This window comes from Rhododendron vialii, chromosome 8a, assembly GCF_030253575.1.
Source record: "Rhododendron vialii isolate Sample 1 chromosome 8a, ASM3025357v1".
Classification (NCBI taxonomy): Eukaryota; Viridiplantae; Streptophyta; class Magnoliopsida; order Ericales; family Ericaceae; genus Rhododendron; species Rhododendron vialii.
The window spans coordinates 13756036-13770483 of NC_080564.1; the positions used below are offsets into that span (position 1 = coordinate 13756036).

A 14448-nucleotide genomic window follows, 5' to 3' on the forward strand; every position below is an offset into this window, starting at 1 on the left:
AGGGGGTGCAAATCCGGAATTTAAGCCTCGCGCACGTACTATGGTTAAGCCCACGCTTTGCTAAAATTCTGAAACCGGCAACTTGTTTTTTATTATTCCAGAGAACCAAAAAAAAAAGAACAAAAACATTTTTGCGTTCCAGAAAAAAAAAAAATTTTTTTAATTATTCCAGAGAACCAAAAAAAAAGAACAAAAACATTTTTTTAAGCGTTTCAGAAAAAAAAAAAAAACCTTTGCAAAATTCCGGACGGAATTTCCGGTTACCGTTTTCTAAATGTTTTAGTTCAAGATTAATATAAATAACAAAATGCAGACAACAAAATTGGAAACCAAGAGAGCCCTATATCTCTACCCTGCAAGTAAAACATTCCGCATGTAATTACTATCCCGACAACGAGCTCGCTAGCTAACCAGTTTCAGATGCCAATTTTATTCGCTGTTGATGCTCTGCAACCTTGTAATCAACAATCTCCTTGAAAAGCTGCGAGTCCAATATACAGTCTGGGCGCCCATAAACCGCTGCTTGAACACTGGCCATGAGTTTCGCTATCTCTCGGCCCGAGAAACCTTCTGTCTTCTGAGCAGCCTCTCGGATAACATTGTCTGACAAATCTTTTATGGTTATCTTCTGCGCTCCCTTCTTAGAAAACAAAGATCCCCACTTAGACGCCCCGCTGCTGCTGCTGCTGTTGTCACCTTCACCTTCATCACCACCCAAATACTTGTTCAAATAGAGCTTCAACAGTTTGAAACGCTCCTCCTCCTGAGGAATTGGGAACTCTATCACCTCATCTATGCGGTCAGTGATAGCACTGTCGAGATCCCCAGGTCTGTTTGTGGCAAGCACAAGAACTATGTCTCTTGACTGGTCTCCTGTACGGAATAACAATGCATTCAATGCGCTTCTCTGAGCTTCGCTCATGTGTGTGCTGTTACGCCTGCATTCAATTATTCAGTCAGTAAGTCCTAAAGGTAAAATAAAATCAACTAACCAACCACCACCGCTCTTCAGTAGCTATATTCTGATGTAACTTCAGTCATGAAAGGTGGCATGCATATACACACACACACACACATGTCAGCCTTTATGATTAATATTAAATCTATAACAATAGTACAAGCCACTTCCACTTAACACAGGAAGACACCGGATAACTTCCCTCAAGGCTTAACTGAGGTCAGCCACCTTCCCAATCAAGCCAGAGGTTAACTAACAAACATAACCTCGGTACAAAATTACCTACCACCAAGATGATTGGCAATTCCACAAATTTATTAGCAGAACTCTATAAGCAAGTGGAAGTACACAATGATGTTTAGTCGACTGTACTTATCTCCAAGTAATTTAACTGCTTGCTTACGAAATACGCATTGTCATTGCTCACAAAACATGCAAGAATGATGGCGCAACTTACTCGCAAAGAAAAGCATCAGCCTCATCAATAAAGAGCAGTAATCCTTTCTTTGATTTTCGAGCCCAATCAAATATCTCATGAATTTTGGTAACGGCTTGCGGACCAAGTGGCGCAACGTCACCTCCTGTCATCATGGCATAATCCAAACCCTGCAAAAACAAGGTTCAATAGTAAAGATAGTAAAAAAGAAACAACTCAATTCTTTCCTCACAAGTCATAAGGCACAGGTACCTAATAACAGGCATTTTATATACAGAGAGAGTACTCAAATGATACCGATTTTTTAGCTATCTCCCTTGCAACCATGGTTTTACCAGTGCCAGGAGGGCCATAGAATAGCATATTACGAAAGGGTGCCTCGTGAGACTTTGTGTTTGCTGTAGCCCGAGCAAGTTGCTCTATTCTTCTCTGCAAGGAAGGATGAAGAACAATGTTTCCAAACTTGGTTCTGCTCTCTGCAGACACAGCCGTTGCTGCTGTACCAAAATTACGCAGGCTGTTTGCTCCTCGAGAAACTATACCTGACCATGGAAACTTTCCAATGGAAGATTCTCGAATCAATGATGGTTGCCCCAAAATCCGGTTGATGTAACCCCAAGTAACTCGGGCGCCTTCTCTAGAACAACACGATAATATCAGACCAAAATTAGTTGGTACTCACCCTTGTACCTAAATAGTTTGGGCATTAATAAAAACAATGCACAGTCCACTCGACAGACTGAAAAAGCTTCGCTCCTCTTCCCATGTCTATGTGTAAGCATGAGCTAGATATGAAAGAATTACCAGACTGCAAACCAATTGCTAAGTTCGCTCGCGAAGGGAGAGAGAAGAGAGAGATTCTTATTAGTAGGAACTTTCCTTCAAAAAAGCCACTCTCTCGGTCCCAAATTGCTTGCATCTTTTGGGAAACAGTGCATTTTGCAAAGTAACGTGTTTATGAAGAAAAAAAAATTGAAAAAAATGTAGACCAATTTTTTCTTTTCAATGAGATCATCAAATTGGTGTAAAAATCTTTGATAAAAAAACCCCATGCTTATACATTATATTTTGCATGCAAAATGCATGATTTCCCAAAATGAGCAAGCAATTCGGGAGTACCACACATTAGGAGGGCCTCATACATAGGTGGTGGTGATTGGGGCGGGGTTGCCAGAGTTGTTACAAATCCGATAACAAAAAAATTTGAATTAAACCCATGCTATTTCCTTTGGTTAAAACGAAAACTACCTGTCACGTCCATATAATGAAATTTCAAAGGCAAGGTTAGTGAACATGCCCGACTCAGGTAGAGAAATCTTTCTTTTTCTTTTCTTTCGGAAGTGGAAAAGAAGTATATCACCACGTTAAAAATGCGATGTGGTCAATTTTTTGGGAGAAGTCATCATGCCCCACTCAGCCATTTTTGCACAGGCCCAGGAGACCGTTTCACAAGGCTACCTAGCAGTTCAGGGGGTAAGTTAAATGCTCTAAACCAATACATGTGATGAGAACACAACCACTATGTACTTGAACCATGGCATTAAGGGCAAAGATTGGTATATAGAATGCACAGTTTTTAGGAATGAGGATGGAGGAGACACACTTCGAGGAGCAAGCCTCCTTTGCAGCCTTTGGTTAGAAACTTAGGGTGGGGGGGTCCCAATGCATATGTGACTAGTTTTGTTCCTAGCTTTGTTTCCAAGTTGATGAACAATGCTTCAGTAACGCGTAAAATCTCTAGGTGGCAACAACCCCAATAGTTGCTAAACGGAAAGAAGTTGCCATAAACCATAAAATTACCCCACGTAATCCTTTTGTTGACATAAATGAACACAAAAATATTGTGGAAAACAACATGCAGACCTCGTAGTATAAACTCCTGCAGCTAATGCTGTAACTCCTCCAACAGTCATAATCAACTTGCTCCTGTCAGTTAATAGAATCCTGACCCCCCCTGAATATTGCAGTTAAGTAATAGTAGTGTCAGAAAGACTTCACTTAGTTTGACCCAAAGGATCATAACGACTAAAAATATTTAATGTCGTACACTTCTAACCGCTCAATACAACTACATTACATACAATGCATCCGATAAAACTATACATCCAATGGAACAACGTGTACAACTATTAAAAAATAAAAATACTGCAATTGGAGGTGTATCCTCAATTATATGGACGTGAAACTTCAGTAAACAACACCTATTACTGCTGCACATCAAAATAAGAAATCTACACATTCAAAATTAATTTACCGATTGCAAAAGTTGACATGAACAAGCACTGCAAAAGTCAACAATGCTGTCAAAAGTCAACTTAGTGAATCATGACTACTAGGTTTGATTAGTTAAAAAACAAAAATATAATTGGCTCTCTGAATCCACATCAAATACACAAGGAATGCTGGAAGCCCAACACATATAAACCTAAAATGCAGCATAATTACCATCTTAATAAATTATTCATGCTTAGGCCATCCATAGTGCTATAATAAAAAATGGATAGCCAAAAGTTCACACATCAGCTTTTGATTATTCATTTAAGAGGTTGTTAAGCTTAACAATATTAAGATCCACAATGGTCACTTCTAGTCTCTAACCAAAATAAGGGGTCCACAACAATCAATCTCTCTCTCTCTCTCAAACATATGGTGCTCTTCCCAGTGTTCTCTATCAAAACAACACCGATTCCCCCCCCCCCCCCCCCCCAAATTCTTGTAACCTATCTAACCAAACTAATATCACAAATCCACCACTCGCTTAATCTTCCAAAAAAAATCAAATGTGTTCTTGGATTTGGAAAAGAATGCAAGGTTTTTCATGTACTCAACCACAGGGGAGGAACGAAAAAGGAATAAAATAGAAACGGCGATGATGGGTTGAATTATAGATGATCGAGAGATATGAGCTTCACTTTTGGAGGAAAAGAAAGAGAAACAGTATGTGGGTGAAGTGAAGAAGATATAGAGTAGGCGAAAAAGAGAAGAAGAAAATACCAGTTGAAACACGCGTGTATACAAATTTTGGAACCAATTTACTTATGTGGTGTGGGGTCCACAAATTTTGATTATTGAAAAAGGTTGCTAGTTTTGATTATCCAAAGTCTAAAATTTGATTATTTCTAAGGATGTTGCTAAGTTTGATTATACCATTGTGAGCCATTTTTTGCACCAACATTGTTAACTTTAAAAACAATTGACTTTTGATTATACCACTGTGGATGGCCTTAGAGCCAACTTGTGAACTCATCAACAAATACTACGAGAATACAAACACACGGATGGGTTTTTGTATACCTTCGATGTGACTAAAGGTCGTATTAATGGCAGCAAGCCACTTCTCTCTTTCGCCATTGATCCGTTCAATAAGCATTCTTCTGTTGTGGTCCTCTGTCAGTTTTGCTTCATGGGCCCGACCTTCAGCCTCAGCCATGGCCTTCACTCTTATGGTTTCACGTTCTATCTCAGCTCTCTCTTTTTCAGTCTGGCGTTGCTGAGCTTGTATCTGTTCTTCAGTTGCCCTTCTGGCTTGTTCTTTCCTTGTGGAGGACTCCTCTTGCATCCTAACCAGTTCAGCATTGTGTCTCCTCTGAGCTTCATTGTCTGTCTGAAAAAATGACATCAAACATATATTAACGGCAATAAAATCTTCTGACTCTCATATCAATGTTGTGCCAAACATACGTAAACAGTGTAATCAAATCTAAAGAAAAATTATTGTACAGATCAAAGTTGTTCATATCTCAACAGCGACTGGATTTGAACAGTTGAGTCTATAAAAGTCATATTCTCTAAGACAAAAACTCAAAGAAGGTTTCACAAAGTATGAAAGAGCCTACTACTCCGGTCAAATACTGAAGTACACAACCTTGGTGGCAAATAACAAATAGAAGATTAGTCCTTCACCTGCATTCTTTTTCTAGCTAATTCATCCTCATATCGTAGCATTTGGGCCTTTGCCTGTGACTGTTGTTGTACTAAATTCCTTTGTTCCTCGGCCATTTTCCGCTGCTTGTCCTGCCAACGCAGATATAGACATGGTAAGGTACCACAGAAAACAAGTAAATAAACCAAATGAAATCTAAAAAATGAAAAATAACAAATTCTGAGCTATGCGAGGCAACTGAGAATTTAGAAGAAATATAAGAGAAATATTATCACACTCCTATTGTAATTAAAGCATAACTAATGGACCTTATGGAAGCCCATTAACATTTAGGGCCATAAGTTGGACAATGAATGATTACTCGTGTATGTGTCAAGTATTTCCTTAAGTTAAACAAGTATCTAGTATGTCTTTGCATATCTGGCACCTACCGTAACACCCAAACACGACTGTTGTGAGATAAATTGTAGGAGATGCAACTACTTTGACACCACAGAAAATAAGAACAAAGAACAATATGATTGAACTGCGTCAAATTTGGTCCCAAATTGAAGTCCAAATACTGCAACCATCATTTTCTGACAAAATTTCTAGTAACATAATTTACCGCCATAGAAAATTAGAGGAGGCCAATTCTATAGCAACCTTAAAAAGGGACCATTAATCATTGACAAGGTTGTCTTCTAGGTTACGTTGTATCTTTCAAGGATGTGTCTGCTGATCCAGACAAGATCAATGAGATTGTCGATTGGCTTGAGCCTAGAAGTCAGAAACTTCCACGCGCTCCGTGTTTCCACAGGCTAGGTACCATCTATTGATGTTTAGCAAAAGGATTGTTCTTTATCGCATGCCCTATCAGCCTATCACTGACTGACTCAAGAAAGGTGATATTGTGTCGACTCACAGCGCTTCTCGAGTCATTTGCGACTTCAAGATGCACATCACTGAGGTTGGAATTGCAGGAGTACTAGGCCAAGTTAAGTCAAGCGAAGCAATAGAATTCTGCCTATCACAACGACCTATATGTAGGGGTGTAAACGAGACGAGCTAAGCTTCGTAGTGTTTGAGCTCGGCTCGTTCACTAACGAGCCTACAACTGGATCTCGACCACAATATTTTCTTTTTTCAAGGCATGTCAACGAGCCGAGTGTGGCTAATTTACTTAACATGCCTCTTTAAACGAGCTGAGCCGAGGTTTTGAGTGTCGAGCTCGGCTCGTTTAGTAAACGAGCCCAAAACTCGAGCTTGAACTCGGCTCGATTACTAAACGAGTCAAGTTGAGCCGAACCTTAACGAGCCGAGCCACGACCTGCTCGCAAGCAACTTGGTTCTTTTGCAGCCCTACCTATAAGCATTTATTAAGCATGGCGTCATTGGAGCCATTACTTCCTCCCACATTAATTTTTGATCTACTATCATGAGGCCCTTTGTTACCTAAGCTCCCAAAAGAAGCTAAACTCATACCCCGATCCTCGTATACAGATTTGTATTACAATACAAAATTGAATCCGACAACAAGGTCACAAATGCACTCAATCATTGTGTCACCTTGCCCTCCAAAATCAAAATCACAGCTTTCCCAAGTTCCAAGAGGTTTCTCAGCAATTGAATCCGACAACCTTTGCTGATTTGTTTCTACACTGTGTACCTTTATCATGCCACCTAGCCCTATATTCCATTTTCATGCACCTTGTCAAGGAATTTTTTATTTTAGAAGTTCATGGTAGCGGTCTCTCAGGCCATTCCGGACGAGATGAGATTATTGAGGAGGTTGAATGTCAAGTTAATTGGCCATGCTTAGCAAAGGATGTTAGCAAAATCATTAGTAAATGTCGTATATGTCAATTGGCTAAACATTGCAAGCAAAACACCAACCTCTATACCCCACTTCATCCTCGCTTCGCCTTGGCAGCATGTTAGTATAAATATTATCTTTGGGATTCCTTGAACCATTCACAACATGCTTCTATTTTTGTGGTGGTCCACTGATTCTCCAGAATGATTCATTCAGTCCTTGTGCGAGAATGCTATTCTTGAAACGTTGTCAAGCATAATGACCTTCCTCAAACAATTATTCGAAATCGGGAGATCTGTTTAAGAGACACTCTTGGCACATGTCCAGTAACAAACTCAAGGTTGTACTTTCCACATCTACATTATTGTCAGTCTTTCCCTAGGGTAACTTCCATCACGAAGGGGATAAGATTTTTTTTTGCTAACTTGGAACCGTTCCCATGAACCGCAACCTCAGGTTGCATGGCTGCACCGTAAACAAGAGCCGGCTAACTGTTTCATTTAGCAAAAGCATTTGCTTGCGAGGACGCCGAGGAGGGTGGCCCAAAGGACTTGTTCTTAGTGGGAGTCGAACTACAAACTTGAGCTTGTAAGTAAGGAACTTAACTCCAACCCTAACAACTTGAGCTAACCCCTTGGGTTGGATGACATGCGTTGTCACGATCGCTTTTTATAACCCGATAATAGGATAGCTAGATGCAATTACCTATGAACCATGGGCAAGTGAACATGATATGCACCAATGGAAATCACATTTGTTATTCACCAAAGAAAAAGAATCTTACAAAAGCTTCATTTTTATGTTTGTCTGGAATCACAACAAAAAGCATTTATTACCGGTTAAGTTTCTGCTCTTGCCAAACTCAAATTATACGTGATATTTTGATGTTTAAATTTACTTATTTCAAATTGTGAACCAAACAAACCATTAGACAGAGAACACACTTATATCAGTACATGTAAGACACACAGACACACATGAACCATCAGTTAAAGAAAGATGCACTTTACTCAGCACATGTACCACAAGCATATAAACCAAAAGTTGGGCAAAGGCAGTGTTCCTATTAATTGACCAGGAAAAAAAAAAAAGAAAGAAAGAAAAAGAAGAAAAAGTTTACCGGTTACCCTATACAATTCTCCATACCAAAGTTTCCTTTTGCATCAAGCAATGGTGAAACATATCAAAGGGAAATCTAAGCACGAGGGTATCCAAACAAATGAAAATGCACTAACCAATTAGTTTCATATGTGATACCTGTACTGTTACACTAACCAGAAGTAAAGCAATATACTTAACAAGCTGGATATGTTGGACTAATCCTTCTCACCATCAAATGGGTGCCAACAGAAACCTTTAATTCAACAGTAATACTGGTTTTTTCCGCAGTCAAGTCACCGAAATATTGGCACCAATTCAGGTTATCGTAACTCAAATAACTTTCCGGGACTCTCTCAAACATATCAACACATAAGTTGGTCGTTAGAGCACAGTAGCAAAAACTGCCCTATACGTAGAATCAAACAGCAATCACTCACAATGGCAGCTTGCGATTGAACCGCTTCGTAGTGCGCCTTCTCGGCCGCCAAATCAGCAAGCCTCGTCTGTTCCTGCTTCCTCATTATTTCGAACACCTTCAAAAACAACACTAACTTTTAAAACAACGTACTTAAACAAACCGACAAAAAAAAGTCCCCAGAAAACACATATACATATAACATATCTACAGTGATATAAAAACCTGCTTCGCATGGGGAGAACTGTTGATTTCCCGGAGAGCTTTGGCGCCTCTCTCCAACGACTCCGGATCAAACCCGCCTTTCGGCTCGTCGGCGGCCGGTGGCGCCGCGGACTTGGCGTCTGAATTGGGAGGGTCGGCCTGCTGTTGGGACGGAGGAGAGGGAGAAGAAGAGAAGGGAGAGAAGCGGAACGGGCCGTCGGCGTAGGCGCGGTTGGAGAGCGCCGGAAAGGAAGCGGCGGCTGCGGCGGCGGCCACCGCTGCGAAGGTGGAAAGCCTGGAGGCAGCCATCGACGGCGAGTTTTCGAATTTGGATTTGGCGGTGCGGGTTTTGGCTAGGAGTAGTGGGCAGAGTTGGAGGTCATGGAGAAATTGGAATGGAGGGCTTCGTACTTGGGGGGAGCTTAAACCCTGTTGTCTCTGTCTCTCGTCGCCGTGTTGTACGTTCTAGGGTTTAAACGTTAAAAAATTGAAGCAAAAGTTGACAGTAGCTTGGAGGGGCGGTGAAACGGGGTGGTGTGTTTCTTGGGTGTTCGGTAACCGATTATTTGGGCTTGGGTTGGGTGGGAATGGACTGGAGAGTTTGGCCTACTGAGATTGTTGGACTGGACCAACTTCAAGGCTGAAAAGGCTAAAGTTCTGTTTGGAACCTATGAAAAATGAAAGAAAAGAAAGGAAAATAAATAAAAAATTCTTAGGGGTTATTTGGTTCCTATGTCAGGGAAAGGAAAAGAAAGGAGAAAGCTCTGGAACGCTGAGGAAAATGAAAAGAAAGGAAAAAGCTCTCATTTCCTTTCCATTGTCCTTTTGAAACCAAATAAGAGAAATTTATTTTCCTCATAGTTTCTTTTCATTTACTTTCTACAACCAAATAAGAGAAAATAATCTATTTTCTTCACATTTTTTCTCTTTTATTTTCCTTTTCACAAGTTCCAAACATAGCCTATTGCTCTGTTTGGAACTTGAAGAAAATGGGAGAAAAATTAAAGAGATTTTTTACTGTTTATAATTTTAGATATTTATAATCTATCTCCTCTTTCTTCCCAAACCAAACAATGGGAGAGAAAAATTTTTAATTTTTCCTTCATTTCTCTTCTTTTTCACAAGTTTAAAACAAAGCATAGATAACAGTATGGAAGATCCAAGTTGCTATGAATAGATAGTAGAGACCCACGAAACAAAAAGAAGAAGAAGAAGGAGGAGGAAATGAAGTCTGGAAAAAGATGAGTTTTATAGTAGACCAGAGGCAGGGGCACACGCGATGCGTGTGCAGGTTGAATCTCACTTATTGTATGTTTGATCGAACAATAAGTGGGATATAGGGATAAAATTCGACTAATTCCCACTTGTTTGTTTGATCAAACAATAGGTGGGATATGGGGATAAAATTCAACTAATTCCCACTCTGTTTGTTTATGTAAAAGCAAATTAATTGAAAACAAAGAAATAAACATGTAAGCATATATATAGGGATAAAATTACCGAAACCAAAGTAGAAATCATGTGTTTTTCATTCCGCTCCTATCCTAAATTTTCTCAATAAAAGTTTTGACAAACCTACTCATCTTCATTTGTATGAAAACAATTTCATCATCACTGAATTATGATTGTTTTTTTTATATTAAAAATGGTGAAAATCAAGTTATAGGGTATTTTCTTCTTGGTCTAACGTGGATTTCGTTGACCACTATTCCACACAATCTTCATTCACTTTTCTTTCTTTTTTTTCTTTTCCCTACCAACATAAAAGCAATGAAATGTACAAACGAAGAAAAGGAAAAAATGAGAAAGGGGAATACCTAGCAGTAGCAAACTGTTGACACCTTGTAGAATAGCCGTGTGAAAGCAATATGTTCTTGTTTCTTCTTGTAAGCAAAATAGAGGTGTCAAATGGGCCGTGCCGGCACGACACGGCACGGGCATGGCACGGGCACGGCACGTCACAGGCACGGCCTTGGCCTGGCACTGCACGACACGGCACGGTTTTAGTGGGCACGAGGCACGGCACAAGCACGGAAGTGGGCGGCACAGCACGGGCACAGCACGAAAGTTGGCCTGGCATGGCACGGCACTACACGGTCGTAGACGGGCACGACACGGGCACGGACACGGAAAGTGGACAGGAAAGGCATGGCACGGCACGGTTCTAGCAAGGCACGGGCACGGGCACGACCTGGCAAGACATGGGCACGAAAAGGCACGGCACGAGGCACGGAAAAAAAAACCCAAAAGGCTTTTTTTTAATTTAAAAAAAATTAAGCAATTTCTATTCAGTAAAAAATATTTGTTTACATAAGGTAAACAATAAAACAACTAAGATATTTAATTTTAAAAAAAACAATTTCTTTAAAAAATCATGTTTTTAAAAAATCATTTTTTTATGTTTAAAAAATTATCAATTTTTATTCAGTAAAAAATATTTGTTTTGTTTTTATTAGTAAAATAGGCTTTGGACTTTTGGTTTGTAAATTTAACATTACAAAAGATAACAAGTAAAATTAAAAGAAAAACTTATCAAAATATTTATGGTGCAAGAGTAATTTAATACGAAAGAAAATGTGCAAGAGTCATTTATTAATATATTATCTGCCCCAAATCTAACGAAAAATAAGAAAAAAAGTGTTAAACAAAAAAGAAAAAATTACATAATAGAAATAAGGGGAAAAAATAAATTAAAAAAAGTTGGCTGGACTAGGACTTGAACCCAAGTCCTTAGGTTCTTTTATACACAGACAAACCACTATGCTACCAATTAACTTGTGTAATAAATTTGAAATTTTGGTATATAATATGTAGCTCTATTATATAAAAATGAGGCCATCAAACAGTAGCCACATAATTGCAACGCAATCACGACGATCAATACCATTCAATGCGTTCATTTTGTTGTGCTTAGTGTTTTAATCATGGGATCCTATTTTTTCGTGCATCGGATTTTGAAAACTCTTTCATCGGCACACTAATTCATTGTTTAATTGAATTTTGTTTACGTCTGATCAAATATGTAGCGATAAGCATTTTACTTGATTTTTGGCATGAATGATCTAATCCCTCCCACATAAAAGTTAGATGGTTCCGATTTTTAAAAAATAGCTTGGGCGGCCCTCAAGTAATGCATTATAGGACTTTAATGCCTCTAGAAGCACCGAATGTATTCCGATGGTGTGGTTTCCGACATTCGATTATCACCTATTCAGGTGAGAATGATAAATATGATAATATGTTAAATCGTAACGGTTTAGATCGAACATTCGGGAAAAAAAGTCTGTAGCTACCTTTCAAATCTATACATTGAACTTGGTTGGTTATTAACCAATGTATTATGCTATAGTATAATGTACGTTAGCCACACGATCACAAAACAAATATGATGATCCATACCATTCATTTTGTTATTCTCTATGTTTTAATTACTCTCATCAATTTTTGGGTCTATCGGGTTTTTAAAGCTCTTTCATCGACAGGTAGATTCATTAATAGAAAAATGAACGTTATAAACAATCAAGTATATAACGATAACCAATTTACTTCATTTTTGGCAGGACTGATATAATCTCTCCGACATAAAAGATAGACGGTTCCGATTTTCAAAAAACAGCTCGGGCGGCCCTCGAGTGATGCATTATAGGACTTTACGAGAATTTTCGATAAGTTGGTGCATATGGATTATGGTGTCTCGCATGCACATGATTACACAGATCATATAAAATGAATGAGATGCTGCCCTAGCAGTCATCTCATTCTCCATTTCTCCGATCTCTCTCGAAGTCTCATTGTCTCAGACTCTCTCTCTCTCTCTCAACGTCTCTCTGTCCTCTCAGTCTCTCACGATCTCACCTCTGGTCGTCTGACGAGCCCAACGTTCAGATTCTGAAATATATATCGATTCATTCACCTGAATCACCTCTCTCACCGATTCATTCACCTCTCTCACCAATTCATTCACTTCTCTCACACTCTCTCTCTGACTCACTGGTCACACCTCTCTCTGTCTTGCTGCTCTCCTCTCTCTCTCTCTCTCTACTCTCAAACGGTGAGTCGGAGCGACGGTGACCATCACAAGTGAAGAGATCAGATCTGCACTAAGTGACCATCATCATCTCACTCTCTCAACGTCTTTGTATCTCCGACAATCCGACTCTCTCATCACCTCAGGTCCTCAGCTCACCGACTCACTCACCAGTCACTGTAACCCTCTCTCTCACAGGTATCTCTATCACTTCCCTCTCCAGTCTCCCACTTATCGTTATCTACTGACTACTGTAATTAGGGTTTCTGAAATTAGGGTTTTAACTCCTGGTTTTTGAAATTAGGGTTATCAAATTAGGGCTTTTGTTAATTGTTACTAATTTTAGAAATTAGGGTTACGAAATTAGGGCTTTTGCTACTAATTTCTGAAATTAGTAACAAGAAATTAGGGCTTTTCACTTTTGTTACTAATTTCTGAATTTAGGGTTTCGAAATGACTTTTGATGATTTTGTACACACACACCTGCACTAATTTCGTATTTTAGTACACACATGCACTGTTGATATTTCGTATATTCTAGAAATGGCCAGATCTAACGATTTTGTTATAGACATGCACTGTTGGTAGTTGCTACTTGCTATAGTCAGTATAGTGGTTAAATTGGTAGTTGCTACTTACTATAGTTTTGAATACAGTTTATTTTGGTATAGTTGTTACTTACTATAGTTTAAAATTGGTAGTTGGTCAAATTTTGAATACAGTTTATTTTACTCTATTTGTACATTTTAGGTTTTCTGCACATGTAGTTTATAAACTTATTTAGATGTTATTAACTAATTCTAGTGTACTAATTTTCTATTTTGTTTTCTATTTTTTTGTAGGAGATGGATCCTGAAAATATTCATTTTGACAATGAGCGTTTACACCATGACTCAGATGATGATAGACCAATTCTACCACCGGGAAGGGAGTCTGTAGGTGAAGCTGCTTCAAACATTGCAGCAGCTTCTACTCCTACAGGCATAACAGGCAGTAGCCAATCGGCCGAGTCAGGTGATAAAAGGCGTCGCTCTTGGGTATGGAAACATTTAACCGTTGTTAAGAAGTTTAAAGATGCACATGGAACAGTTATAGGACCTAGAGCTGTATGTAATTATTGTCCAAAAAATTATACCTGCTCATGTGGTGGCGGTGTAGGGCATCTTCAACGATATTTAGAGAAGAAACATGAAAAACTTAAACATACTGTAGTTGGCCAAGTCAGTGGTGAATCTGGGGGTATTAATACCGTAGGTGGTACGTCAAATTTCGTATATTCTCAATCTAGTATGAGAGAGGGATTAGCCCGTTACGTAGTTGCAGCAGAACAACCATTTACTTTTGGTGATGATATTAGATTTGAATATTTTGTCAAACATCATCTTAATCCTCTTTTTTCAAAAGTTTCTAGAAATAAAACTAGAAGTGATTCCTTGAAAGTTTTTATTGAAGTTAGAAAAAATTTGATAAGTGAAATTGCGAAACTTGGTAGTTTAATCTCTTTTACTTCTGATTTATGGTGTGGTCGAAATAATCGTGGTTACATTTCTGTGATAGCTCATTATATAGACTCTAATTGGATTTTGAATAAAAAAATTATTGTTTTCCGTTTAATGGAGTATCCTCATA

General features: G+C 38.9%; 1 protein-coding gene across 1 annotated transcript; it reads right to left on the bottom strand.

Moving 5' to 3' along the window:
- Positions 1–219: 219 nt before the first annotated feature.
- On the bottom strand, positions 220–9299 carry LOC131297903 (uncharacterized). Its single transcript, XM_058323100.1, has 8 exons — positions 8814–9299; positions 8611–8706; positions 5298–5408; positions 4689–4998; positions 3258–3348; positions 1692–2031; positions 1416–1564; positions 220–938 (listed from the first exon to the last, which is right to left on the bottom strand). Exons 1-8 carry the CDS (start codon positions 9099–9101, stop codon positions 407–409), a joined length of 1917 nt encoding a protein of 638 aa, XP_058179083.1. The 5' UTR covers positions 9102–9299; the 3' UTR covers positions 220–406.
- Positions 9300–14448: the final 5149 nt, after the last annotated feature.